At 35.6% G+C, this 14,303-nt stretch overlaps 1 protein-coding gene and 1 long non-coding RNA gene across 17 annotated transcripts; one reads left to right on the top strand and one right to left on the bottom strand.

The window, feature by feature from the left end:
• Window positions 1-534: 534 nt before the first annotated feature.
• Window positions 535-5,165, bottom strand: PEPKR2 (phosphoenolpyruvate carboxylase-related kinase 2). Of its 2 annotated transcripts, XM_022303522.2 has the most exons (5): window positions 4,831-5,165; window positions 4,589-4,660; window positions 3,521-4,324; window positions 1,480-1,776; window positions 535-1,244 (listed from the first exon to the last, which is right to left on the bottom strand). In XM_022303522.2, the coding sequence occupies exons 3-5, from the start codon at window positions 4,272-4,274 to the stop codon at window positions 883-885; spliced, it is 1,413 nt and encodes a 470-aa protein (XP_022159214.1). In that variant the 5' UTR covers window positions 4,275-4,324; window positions 4,589-4,660; window positions 4,831-5,165; the 3' UTR covers window positions 535-882. The 2 variants fall into 2 exon arrangements, with proteins under 2 accessions (XP_022159214.1, XP_022159161.1); XM_022303469.2 differs by having other exon boundaries at window positions 4,589-5,165.
• Window positions 5,166-6,894: 1,729 nt separating this feature from the next.
• On the top strand, window positions 6,895-13,445 carry LOC111012191 (uncharacterized). Of its 15 annotated transcripts, none has more exons than XR_015788900.1 (7): window positions 6,895-7,172; window positions 7,274-7,396; window positions 7,488-7,563; window positions 7,668-8,990; window positions 9,946-10,032; window positions 10,331-11,602; window positions 13,210-13,445. It is a non-coding gene; the product is annotated as an uncharacterized LOC111012191 (long non-coding RNA). The 15 variants fall into 15 exon arrangements; XR_015788904.1 differs by having other exon boundaries at window positions 7,668-10,032; window positions 10,331-10,397; window positions 11,089-11,602; XR_015788901.1 differs by having other exon boundaries at window positions 7,668-10,032; window positions 10,331-10,397; window positions 11,008-11,602.
• The last annotated feature ends 858 nt before the right edge of the window (window positions 13,446-14,303 follow it).

Below are 14,303 nucleotides of genomic sequence, written 5' to 3'. Positions count from 1 at the left end.
ACTCCTCCCCTCTCACTTGCCACCCCCTCTCTGTTCCCTCTTCCCTTGCCCATAATATAATTAATAGACAATCGATATCGAAGTCAATCTTCTTCTTTTTCCGAGTCTGACCCAATTACGATCTACTCTCGCCCCATTCTAGTACCATATGAAACTCCAATGCAGTTCAGTTATTCATCTGAAAATCTCAGGAAGTTTGTTTCTGGTGGAAATAAAACTTTAACTCTCCATCTATATAGTGGGTAGCCTAGAATTCAAGTTATCAGAACAATTTTAATCTTGATTTCTAAAAATCATATCTATTTTACTAACAAATTTATTTCCTCTGAAATCTACTTATAAAATCATTTTCTAATTCTACAATCTAGTCTCCAAAAAGAAACAAATTATCTAATTATCATCAGAGAAACTTAAAATCGTTACCATTCATTTTGGTAGATGCACTGTAAATTGTTGGTGGCCAGAATCAACAGCTTTGGGTTTGCTGTATGTAACCTGTCAGCGAATTTTGGGCCGTTGGCCGACAACAGAACAGAACATCAAAATGCACTCTCTTCATTACTGTATTTACATAATATGTACATATCAAATTTGTCAGTTCATGTTAAGACAATTATTAGACTTAAAAGCACAAAGAACACACACCAACTAATCAGATTTAATGCACCTCAGGCATGGACTAACACATACTGCTACTGCATATTAATAAGATTCATCCTGTGGATTGATTGATTGACGTTAGCTTTAAAATCTTAGCTACTTGGGAGGAATTGTCATCCGGGTTGTGTTACCTGTAAGTAGTAGTAGTTCGTTCCCCAGCTCAGGAAAAAAAGAAAAACAGGAGAGAACAATACCGTCGACGTTGTTGGCCTGTCAGCAGGATCAAAATGCTTTACAGAGATTGTTAGCTTTCATGTTAGAGGAGCTGTGCTGCTCGATAGGGCCCGTAGGAACGCACAGCCTACTTCTCTTTGGCTCGGAAATCCTCACGTGAGAAATAGCCGTTGCAAGTGCATCCACCAGAAAGCAGTCGTCCACATCATCGGCATTGCAACTTTCAGATGAGGAAACATTAGAGACTTTATTGAAGGAGGTAGCATTAGCTGCATTATCAATCCTGTTTCTGTCGGACTTTATTTTGGCGGTAATGGGGGACTGTTGGCAAGATTCTTGATTCTTCAGTTTCAGTTTGATGGGGAGCGTCTTGAACGTGCGCTCGGTGTAAAACAATATCCAGGGATGCCCTGAAATATCACCATTAGCACGCAAATTAGATTACACTAAAAAATGAGGATTGGCACCAATCTATATTCTAAATTTCTAACCAAGTAGTGACATAGGATCTTCAAATTGCAAAGTTCATTAACATGGTTATACTTATTTCAAATGTAAATTCAAAATGTTGGTAGGCATATAAACTGATTTTGCATTCCTTGATCCATCAGGGCATGAAAAAATTAAGTAGCAAAATGAACTTACTTAAAACTTCTTCTGCTGTTACCCTAGCTGAAATATCTCTCGTCAGCATTCTCCCAATCAGATCACGGGCGGGCTTGGATATGGATTCCCACATCCCTGAGTGGAAGTTGAGCTTGGCATTCTTTATTGCTTCAAAAACTGATTCTAATGAATCTCCTTGGAAAGGAAGAACACCAACCAAAAGAACATGGAGGAGCACACCAGCACTCCAAATATCCACCTTTTCAGAGTACTTTCCAGACAACACTTCGGGGGCTACATAAGCTGGGCTTCCAGCCAAACCGGTTAAACTCTGACCTGAAATATGCAATCAAATCATTCCAAAGCCAAAATAACTTAAGATAGCAGATGTTTAAATCTCAAGACCAAAGGAGGATGAACATATTATTTGCAACTAATTATGCGCAGGAGACCAATTATGAATTCCAAAAGCCATGTCATGTTGTTTTCACAATGCTTCAAATACTACTTAGTGATATTTAAAAAATAAGGGATAATATTTAGTTTTGACAATATTGCTTGTTATATCACTTACCACCAAGTCATCCCTATCATGAAGACACCAAACTCACTCAGCAAACTTTTTCGGAAATGATTGTAAAAGAAAAATCTATTTAGGCTTTTTTTTTGTTGATAACCGAGAGTCGAGCTTTGCTCTCTCATACCCGACGCCCACGCAAGGCCCAGACCTGAGAGACATCAAGGATTTTTGGAATTAAACTCGCTCGAAAGTTCGAACTTAAACCTCTAGGTTGATATTACCAAAAGACCCCAAGTCCTTGCCAACTAGACCACCCTAGGCAAAATTTTGAAAACATCATTTTAATGTAAATACTTCAAAATTGTGAAAGGATGGGGGAATTCTGAAAAATAGAATCCCAGGATTCTCTCATAAAGCATGGTCCCTCTCTCCACATCTTCTCTCTTTACAATCATGAGACCACCCCCCCCCCCCCCCCCCAAAAGCATCCTTTCTCACTCTTTCTAAGCTAACACCAGAAGTACAATCATCGTGGAGAACACCAATGAGGCTGCTGGTTAAGTTGAAGACCAGCAGTGTAAGTTGATAGGTCCCTTCTTTCTTGTTTTGATACCCAGAATCTTGATCGATAGAAGGGGCTTTCTATTACATAACATAAAGGATGGGAATGAAGAAAAAGCACCCACCAGCCATGATTTCCAAGCAAAATGTTCCAACCAAGTCTCTTCCAAGGTGAAAATCAAATGAACTTCAATGAGTATGTCAAGCCTCAAAATTGCTCCTTCTCCCTGGGCACTAATTTGCCCTTGACACCGGTAGTAGTGGGTCTTCAACCTTATGTTGCAACACCATTTCCTGAGTTTGCACTCTTAAAACTATGCTTGGTGGACTTGAGTAAGAAAACAAAATACAAAATTCCCCTTTCGTTTAACCACTTCTCATCTTGTCTAAGTGACAGAAGTTCAGTAAAATTATTACATGCATTGAGAACAATAGCATCAGCGATCTAATGAAGCATTTGCATGATCACTTTTTTTGTAAGACATTTGCCCGATCACTCTTAACTACAGTCACAAAGATATCCACAAGACATTGTAAAAAACAATTGATTTCAAGCACACCACATGAACAAGAATAATCCCTTCCCTCCCACATGTTGATTAGCTGCTACAAATATTTGTTTTTGTCCTATTTTTATTTTTGTTCCAATGTTAGCTTTCATTGAAAAAAAATGAAAATATACAAAAAGATGAAAAGCACGAGCCATAACCAACCTTAACTAAATTACCTTTAGAAAAAAAAACAACTGTTGGTGGTCAACAAATAATGGATGACTAATAAAAGTTTCAATGTTTGAACCCAAATGAAGGCCTCAAAAAATGACCAAACTTCACACCTCCACGACTTATAAACCCAAGACGGTTCCCCTTTTTCCCACAAGTTGCCAAAACATTTGCTGTTGTTGTTAATCATATTGTCATGCGATTAACAGAAAGTTAGGGCAACTAATAGGGGAGCACAGAAACATGAACTCCCTAGTACAGATTTAAGAATGCATACCATATGAAATCCTAGTGGCAAGACCGAAATCTGCAAGCTTTATCCTTCCGGATGTTGTGAGAAGAATATTTTCAGGCTTTATGTCTCTATGTACAACCCCCATATCATGACAATACTTTATAACCAACATCACTTCCTTGAGTATATTAGCTGCTCGATGCTCTGAATATTGACCTTCACTCACCATCTGATCAACCAACCGGCCTCCGCGACACAGCTCCATAACAAGATGAAAACATTCTGCCTCCTCGTACACAGCCAGCAATGTCACGACACCTGGGTGGCCAGATAAGTGCTGCATTATCTCCACCTCCCTATGAACAGTCTCTTCTCCCTTTTTCAGGGTCTTGCAAGCATACTCGGCTCCACTGACCCTACATTTACAAAGCCAAACTGAACCAAATTTTCCATGCCCGATGGTCTCACCTGAAACATAATCGTTTTCAATGTTATGTTTCCGACCAATTTGGGTAGCCACATCTATGCACCCGATCTTCCTTTTCAAACCTCTACCAGGAAGAATCAGAGACGAACTTCCACTAGGTGGAGCTGTAGCTATGCCTGCAAACCTACTCTTACAGGAAAGAACTGGTTCGATACCCACATCTTCCTTGCACCTTTTATTCAACCTCGTGTAATCTTCAAGCGAATAGTGAGACTTAAGTTTAGAGGATCGCGAATCATGAGTTTCTGTCACATTTTCTTTTAGATTTGAAGGTGCGTCAGCCTCGCTTCCTTTCCTTTTCTTCCTCATCAAAACAAATTAATCAACAGTTCTTATCAACGAGTCCAGACAACCAAAAACTGCAAGAAATATGCAGATTATCAACTTCCATTACCAAAATTCAAGGTCAAATGCAAACAAACAGATCAATTGTTGCTTACCCTAACAAACTTCACGTCTACTAACATTATCCAACAAAAAAAAAACGATTGGACGGATGAAATCAGATTCAATTAACCGTATGATCCGAAAAAATCTAGTTCATAGGCAGATCGACGTCATCGAATTCCACAAACTCAAAAAGAAAAAATGAAAAAAGAGAGACCCAGACGAAAAAGATGTACCTTCAGAGCCCCAGATGTCCTTCAACGCTCGCATATCAAATCGCCGGTTCCGAAAAGCGAAAACAACCCAGCCTGTACCACCATTTAAACAAAAGATCAATCCGTCGCACAAATAGACGATGAAGTAGACAATATCAGAAACCCTAGCAATCTCCGATCACATTCCTTAGGGGAAAATCAAGCATTCCGTGATTTGGAAACGACAATATAAAATATATGGAAACAGCCAAAAAATATCCCACCGAGAGAGAGGAGATGAGAGGAGAGGAGAGGGGAAAAGAGCAGTTTAGGGGTTTTAGTGTCCTCCAAAAAACTTTATGTCCAACCAACGTGTCCACTCCTGACTCCACTGCCCTGCGCCAAAAAGCTACCGGTTTTCCTCTTCAATGCCGAGCCCGACCCGGACCCGGAAGATGGAGGCAAGATAAATTATAGCCTGTTTCGCAGCAGAATGATGGGCGATGCGGCTTAGGGTTTCAGAGGCGTACACGTTTCTGCGATTGAAGGAACGTACGTGATGCGCCCGCGCTTCTTTCACGTACTTTTTATATGGTTTGCGTCTACTCTCAGTTTTGCTTCGCCCGTCGCGTGACTGATCTTATTTATACACTGTAAGACGCAGCGGCTGCGGCACGCGTGAGCGAGTGCTGCTGCTTTTTCGCGTACGTCTCGTATCTTCCCCGTGACAGTTGCCAAACACGCCTTTACCATTTTTCTTTCTTTTTTTCCTTCTTTCTTTTTTTTTTCCTATTTTCATATATCAATAGGAATAGAGATTTTAGCTTACGCACCTTTTGATCGATGGGAGAACCATTCATTGTTCATGACCTCATTGTATTGTTCTTCCATAATTCCTCATCCATTTTGATCTAGGTATAACAGAGGTCTCTAACATCAATTTCAACAACTCAAATTAAAAAATTTATCTCACATCGAGATATCGATAAATTAGTAATCCCTATTTCGACTTTTTGACCCTTCATATTTTTGAATCAAGGCTTGAATCGCGTCGTTCTAAAAATCGACTGGGAGTACTTCATTATAGGATCATGCATAATAATTGGAAGTCCTATTCATGTAAGGCAACTTCAATTGACCATATATTCTAGTCACGTTGGCTTATTTTTTATATGGTTATTAACTAGTATACTTTTTCCAAATTTTATCTATCATTTTTTTAATAAACAAAAAAACACTCACACAACCTTTAAAAGTTGTAAAAGACGCATTTTTGTGTTATTTTATTTTCCTATCTTATAATGGTGATGGCAAAATGTTTAGTTAATTGTTCGTTTTCAAAATATAATATTATATTAATGTTTTAAATGTCAATACAAATATCAACAAAATATCGATGTCGATAGATATATCTAAAAAATTTATAAAATAAAAAAATCGTACACATTATTTAAATTAACAAATAGGTGTCTCATCATTTTTAAATAAGTTGAAAATGATTTATATTAATATTATGTCTATACCAGTGAGATTTTGTTGATATTTATTATATTTTATCTATTTTTTTTGTAATATTATGGAAATGTTGATCTACTTTTCATGTCGATGTTGAACCTATAAATATATGAAAATGTCGATATGTTGGCAGATATTTAATACCATACATTATAGATATTTGGATATTAAATATATACGATTGTCGAAATTATTGATACTTTAATCATTTAACTCTGATTAAGTAGACAAATGAAAACAATTTTTGTTTTTTTCATAACAAATGTGGAACAGAGTATTAAACAGTCAAACATATGAAAAGTTTTTCAAATAGAAAGGAAGTTGTTTTCTTATGATGAGTAAACTTGCTATTTCATTCGTAAGCTACGTTAGATGTAGATAGACAGCAACAAATTAACATGTGCGCCGTTTGTCTTTTTTTCTCCTATCTCTTGAAATCGTTTTTTTAATTAAAAAATCACTCCATCGCGAACCGTACGTTCAACTCAATCACTCTCTCTTGTGACAACTAATACATGTATTACTATCTAGCAGTCTAAGTCTCGATTGACTAGCAGTTAATCGATATAAAACGTTATCAAAATATAAATAGTGACAATTCATGATTTATTTGAGATGAGAAAAAAATGGTGGAAAAATCCCCGTTGAATTTATAAGCAAAAATTGTATTTTAAATTTTATTTTTTAACTTTGTATTTCGTCAAATCTTATATTTTTTTCGTTGTTCATGTATTCGTGTTGACTCATTTTACTCCGTAATTTTAGAAAGTCAATTTTATTTTTATTGTATAAGTCGTTTTTTCCCCTCGTTTATCTCGAGTTCAACGATCCATTCATGATTTAACCCATCAAACGAAGTCGCAGCAATAAAACGACTTGGCAATTTCGCGCGCGCGCGCTCTTCATCTCTCTTGCAGAAGACAACCTTCGAACTAAAATCTGCTCTCTTTCTCTCTATCTCGCCGACTCACTCACCTTCCGTCCAACTCATTATTACCGCCGGCGGATGTTTCCGGCGACAACGACGATTTCTACGGTGAAAAGGATCACAGTGGCTAGAGCGGGATCCAAATTCCCACTGCTCCCTCCCTCTTTCTCCGACTCACGCTAGGTAATCATCTCGCAATCTCATTTTCCTCTCGCGAGTTTTTTATTATTATTATTATTTTCACCGGAATCGTTTTCTTATTCCCTCTCTCTATCGACCTTCAGATGGAAAAGAACCTTCTCTCTGTGATATCTTCTTCGCGCTCTCATTCTTGCTCTCCGACTCCCTCTCTCTCGCGGGATTACTCTCCTTCTGGCAATCGCCCTTCTTGATTTCTCCAACCAAATGTTAGCGATGACTTATGAATTGCCAGTTTTAATGTGTTGCTGTTGGTTATATGTGATTATGTTTTCTATGAAATCGATCGTGAATGGCTAGGTATCGATCGAGAACGAAGTGGACTTGAGAAGGATTAGGAAGTTTTAAGTTTTCAAAGGACCGGCAGGGATATAAAGTTCGTTCTATCCTCGCGGTACTTATATGTATTTTTCTGTTAGATATTCAAAACTATTTTCAATCCTAACAAATTGTGTTTGGCTCTTTGGGTGGCATCACAAGAGGTTTTTCTATAATCAGATATAAAGACAACATGTATCAAAAGTTTGGAGATGTTGGGACGAATAATCAAGAAGCTGGTGGATGATTTCTAACAGATTCTCGGAAGTAACCTGGACATACGAACATAAGGTCTGTATGAAATAAAGTTTAAAATTATCTGTGGATATTTGTGGAGGCTCAACGATGAAGATCACAGTGTCAGTAATTATTTTTCAGTGTATCTTTTATTGCCGAAAGCACGGCCATATTTGTTCATAGTTATTCAAGGTATGGAAAAATGCACTATAATGTTTTGAACATGTAGCAATTGTGACAGAAACTAGTAAAACAGTCGAGGTGCGGAAACGTGTTTAAGTTTCACAGATAGAACATGAATTGGCGTGCACATTGGTGGTCACCAATATTTATTTAACCAAAGTTTACTATATATGGAATCACGAAACTGCACTTCTACTATTATTACTTGTTATTTAAAGTTTTTTGTTGTCATTCACCCAGATGTTTATCTCAACACAATACTAAGGATTATAATCTGCTTCTATTGGTCCCTTCAGGGACATCGGATAACACGGTTCTACTGTTATTGAAGGAAGGAAACACATGTTAGTCAAAGGTCATATCAGTTTTTATTTGTTTGTATCAGGCTACACTATGTTTTGGTGCAGCTATGATGACTAGAAGTTCTTTCTATAAGATGTTAGATGTTTATTTTCTCTTAATACAACGTTCAAACATCTTTTGATAATACTTTTGCTTTTTACGTGCCCTTGGCCTATCTATCAAAATTTTGGAGCAACCACATCAACATGGCGTGCTATTGATCAAATTTGAGACGATTGATTGATTAGCAATCGTGCTTGCCCAGGATGGATCAAGAAAGCATCAAGGATTTTTCCTCACTCGAAGTTCGAACATGCGACTTCTGGGTAGCATTACTCAAAGACCACGTGCATTCACCAACAATGGGAGAGCCCCTTGGGGACTTTGAACTTTTGCTTCTCAATTTTGAAGTTTTCGAGCATTTTGGACTGTTTTATATATGGCTATATTTTAGACCTACTTATCCATGATGTCTTTCTCTTACCATTTGAAAAAGTTGTCTTTTCATCTTATTCTGTGTTTGACTGTTTGTTGGACGATTCATTCTTTGAGACTGTTGTAGTAACGTAGGTCAAACTTCTCTGTTTTAGCTAGTGGGTCGGACAAATTATCTTGATGTGCTCAACAAGAAGTCAGAGGCGTGTTCCCCCCTAATTCGATCGAGTAAAGAAATACCTAAAATTGTGATTCTGTTCTAGCTTCTCTTCCTTTATAGAAGAAAAGGTATTTCTAGTTTGCATGGTCCAATCACTGACCCAAAAATTTATACTTTAGAAGTTGGGATTGTAGATTTCTCGTGTGAAATTGTGATGATCTTCCATGCATAGTTTGGTGAAACAACTACCATTTGCATGATTTAGAGATGCATTAAGTATTTTTCTCTTGGCTTCTTAATTGAGGGTAGGTCATGGAAAAATGTGCATCTCAACTCTCTTTATCATTTGTGTAGTGATTGTTGAACTAAGCAGTTTCTCGTTAGGAATTTCATAAAATTTTCTACTTCATTTACTATATTGTTATTTTGAAGATCGATTAGTCTGGTGTGTGTAGCATGCAGTAACTTGTTAGAACAATAATTTTGTGTAAGGTATAAATTCAAAAAGGCATTCAAATGGTTGGTCTACTATTTCATTAATAGTCAAGCTTAAAATATATTTTTGAGAATTTGATATGCTTTTTTAGGAATTAGTTTGCTTGGTGTCTGGATTTCCTGCTATATTTTATTTTTTAAAGATATAATGTTGTGCTCTATTGTGTGTCCAGAAAGAAACTTTTGCATTTCTTCTCTTGGCCTTCAATTGTTTTTTTTTTATAAGAATCTGTTGGCCTTCAAACAAAAGGCTTGTTATTTGGTACGAAAGGAATATTGATGTTGCCAAGTGGGTAACCGGAGGCAACCATATATATGTATACTGAGTTTCATTAATATATGTTTGTTATTTCAAAACAATCAGTTGACTCTTTCATACATTCAATTCCAGGAGTGGCATCATTATTCATGTTTTATATATTTCAAGCACTATAATTATAGATTAAGAATCTTATAAAATATTTTTTATTATGTATTTGATAGTAACTGATAGGAGGGTGATCCTTTGACTCCCCTATCAAATCAATGGACCTATCAAATTTTTGGATCACAGATTTTCTTTTGGTTATTTGTAATTATGTTTTCTAGGCAATGGTTCCTGAATTGCTAAGTATTCAAGAAAACAGAGTGGACATGAGCCTGAGAAGGATTGAGAAGTTTTCAATGGATTAGCAGGTAGAAAGTTAATTCTATTCCACGCTGTATTAGAATATATCTTCCGTTAGATAGTTAAGCTTATTCACCATTCCAACAACGTTCAAACATCTCGTGACAGCACTTATGCTTCTATAAAAATTTTGGAGCAATTAACATTAGCGTGCTGTATGAGTGGTTAGTTGATGAGTATTATTTGTTATCGTCTGCATGACCACCTTTGATTGGGTGCTTTTTGGGAAGTCACAAACATTTTAAACGAGAGCATTTTTACATAGACCATTTACGCCTAGTGTTGTTGTATACTTTGCGATACAAGGAGAGCCACGGCCAACTGATGCAGCATTCGATGAATTGGCTTCTTGATCTGCCAAGTATAAAACAAGGTAATGTGTATATTGAAGCACCATTTTTATCAATTTCGAATTTTTTCATCTCTATTTGAAGTTTTCAAGCATTTTAGATTGTTTTATATATTGTATATATTAAAGACCTTGATGATCCATTATGTCCATCTTTCTCGTACAATTTGAAAAGGTTTATGCCTTTTAATCCTCTTTTATGTTTGTTAGATACGGGTTATTTGAGATGTTTGTAGCAATGTAGCTCAAACTTCAATTGGAAAAATTATCTTGGCCGAAAGAAACACCTAGAACCTTGATTTTTAATCTAGCTTCGAAAGTTGGGATTGTAGATTTCTCATTTGTGATTTGTCAGATTGTTTGATCTTTAATATGTGGTGGAATTGCTGTCTTTGGCATGATTCGGTATAGTATTTTCCCTTGGCTTATCATTTGAGGCTGGTCATGGAAAAATGTGCATCTCAATTCTCTTTTCATTTGTTGGTGATTGGTGAAATAAGCACTTTCTGATTAGGTTTTTCAGAAAACTTGATACGTTGGAAAATCTGTATGTGAAGTTTCTGCCTCATATGACTCCTCTATTATGGATAATGAAATTATATGTTTGGTTGCTCCCCCCTCACTTGAAAAATAGGACAAGGAATCCTCATCTAAAATGGAGTCGTTTCTGGATGCTAAAATACTCGTCATCCTCATTATTGATCATATTTGTTAGTTGTTTCATTTGGAGGAATGAGTGACGAGGGAAAGAGTGTGATCAAAGGACAGCAAGCAAGATTCTAGCACGAGAAGAAAAGGATGATCTGGAATAAGGATGACATGAGGATTTTTGTAACAAAGTGAGGGAAAGTGCATAGTTAAGGATGAGGACGGAAACATACAAGATTCTAGCATGGGAAACGAGGACAAGCAAGAATAAGGACGACTAATCAAGAGAGAGTCTGGTCAAGCATGAGGTTGACAGCAAGAAATATTCTAGCACGGGAAATGTAGACGATTAAGAATGATGACAACAACAAACATTTTGTTATCAAAGCAAGGAAAGAGCCTAATCAAGCATGAGGTTGACAGCAAGAAATATTCTAGCACGGGAAATGTAGACGATTAAGAATGATGACAACAACAAACATTTTGTTATCAAAGCAAGGAAAGAGCCTAATCAAGAATGAGGAGGACAGAAAGCAAGATTATAGCACGAGGATTGGGAATAGCTTGTCAATGACTGCAAGGTACTGTTCAAGATTTAGCATATGAATCCACCTTGTAAGATCACTTCATAAACTTTACAACTCGGCATTATAAAATATCATACTATTATATATTATTTGAGGTTTTGAAATCTTAAATTTATAAGACCCCTTGTGGAATAGCAGATACGTTGAAGAGGTAGTCTTTCTTAGAATCTTTATATATCTCCCAAGTGTTGTTATCTCTATTCGTTCATCAGTGTCTAGGCCTGCATATATGCATTTGGACTAATTTCATGAGACAACTACTTGATCATAAAATTTTTTATTATCATAGAATAAGCCTAAAATAAGCCTTAGAAGCAAGGATAGTGCTTGAGAGTTTGGTTGACGGCATCCTTGATGCCCGGATTATTTTATTGATCCTTTATGTTTCTCAGCATATATATATATATACACACATATATATTTATTTATTTATTATAAATTTGTCGTGGAAGAATGGGTTATAATATCCAAGGGTGAGGAGCAGCGATAAATGGCCTTTGATTCAAGCAAGAGGTCTTAGCTTTCAACCCACCTGACTAGGATGTTAAAATATCCCATGGTTTTTCTACCTATTAAATTTTTTAGGACAACAACTTTTCAATTTTGAACTTGGAGCTACCTATGAAGAAGTTATATGTCCCCTGATTTTCCAAACACAGCTAGGTTTAGGTTTAATGATATCTGGTGTTCCATAGAAAAATTTGACAGTCTTTCTGGTTTGAATCAGTTTTCTGGTGTATAAATTAAACTTTGCAGTTCTGTAATCATAAGTTTCAATCAGCTTTTTTGCAAGTGATTGGCTGTGTGAATCTTTTGTATTAGTTCTATTAGAAATCACAGTAAAATGTTGGAGAAGTATAAGATTATCATTTTTGCAAACTATGGTAAAGAACTCGCTGTGACTTTTTCTCTGGGTCAGCGAAGTGCCAATTCCTCAAATCTTATCTCTTAATTGCTTGTCGAAATAGATCTGTCTCTGTTTAACACGTTTGCCTTTGTGCCATTCATATGTATTTTTGGGTCATACTATTTTTCTTTCATGCGGTGGGAAGTTCTATTAGAAAAAAGTTTAAATCCTTAAACTATTTTAGTCTTTTAACTTTTAAAATTAACTAGTTTTACCTTGTCATTATTTTACTAGTAGTTTCCACTCAACTCAATGCTCACTTTCAGCTTATGTGACTTTTGCACTGGTCCAAAATATTTATGTTGTATCTATGTTGCCTAATTTTTTTCATGCTTATTGATTTTCTAGGTTCTTAATTTTAGGTATCAAATTAAATCGTTAAAAATAATCAATATTTTTTCTTTACATGAAAGGCATGTGTATATTTGATGATACTAGTTTCTATATTGATCATGAACTATAGTACCTTTTACATGTTAAATGATTGGCAATTTGACATATATATGTATATGTACATGTATATGTAAAAGACAAAATATATAACGAAGGCAATGTAGTTGGTGGCCAATTTGGTGGGTTTTAGTCTTCAAGAAAATAATTCTTTTTTTAATCATTTGTTGCAAACTATTTGAGCGTTTACCAGTTTGAATTTACAAAATTTGCAACAGGTTGTAATTAATTATTTTCCTTATAGAGAAGTGCCAAGTCCTCAAGTCTAGAAGAACAAACGGCATCGTCATCAAATTTTTTAACAGGACTGAGGCGGCCATGACTCTAGAGTTAACTTCATCTGCCTAACGCTACAGGTTAGAATGGTGTTTCAGCATTATATTGACCATATTACCTCTTGATGAGTCGATAACTTTAGGTTTAAATTCATTATACTCTATCTAGCTAGATCTAATAGAACTTTATGAGCTTCTTCCTCCACTTTGTTTGACTTTTTATGCACTATTAGACCATAATATTTTCTTTTGCTATAGGCGGATATGTGGAAAGTATAATAAGAAGAATAATATTTAGATGTTTATCCGTGAGTAGTTATCTTTATCACCATTCAAATATTGACAGTTAGGAGAGATGGATGCATAAAGGAAGAGAGAGAAAATATAATTTTCTTTTTTTATATATAACTGTCAATTTTTTAATGGTGGTGAGCAAGAAGATACCTACCTACCTACTCACAGGTAAACACCTAAATATTATCATAAAAGAATAGGAGAATTTTATTTTTAAAACTTGCTACTTGACCGAGTGACTCAATCTTTTACCATTCTTCTTTTACCTTCACCAAATTGAATCCTAAATTTGGTTAAGTGGTAAAACTAGATGAATTTAGGAAGACTTTTGAGAGAACATTTATTTTGCATGTACTTTTAGTACTTTGCTTATATAAGAATCCATTTTTAAATGGTCTAAAACTTTAAACAAGTAATTTTAATGGGTTAAAGGCACTCTAGTTTTGGGAAGTTATTAATTAGTTTAGTTCAAAGTTGACTCACCAAACCACATATAAGGGTACAAATTTTCAATATTTGAACCAAGTGATTTCTGTGAATCCTATTTCTTGTCATTTTCAATATTCCATGTCCTTCATCCCATTTATTTGATATTTTCCTTTGACCCTCTTGCATTTTTACTGACTGACTGCACTATGATTTGCCAACAAGTTAACTTTTTTATGTCAAAAAGTCTGAATAAAAAATAAATGAATATTATTTCCTTATGTGACATGCATGTATATATGCATATATTATTATTATTACTATTATTGTTATTAATTTTTTT

The sequence above is a fragment of the Momordica charantia genome (genome assembly GCF_013281855.1).
Source record: "Momordica charantia cultivar OHB3-1 chromosome 11 unlocalized genomic scaffold, Mcharantia_2.0 BLBB01000011.1, whole genome shotgun sequence".
Taxonomy (NCBI): Eukaryota; Viridiplantae; Streptophyta; class Magnoliopsida; order Cucurbitales; family Cucurbitaceae; genus Momordica; species Momordica charantia.
The sequence above is the reverse complement of the archived record's forward strand: the minus strand, read 5'-3'. Positions and strand labels throughout refer to the sequence as shown.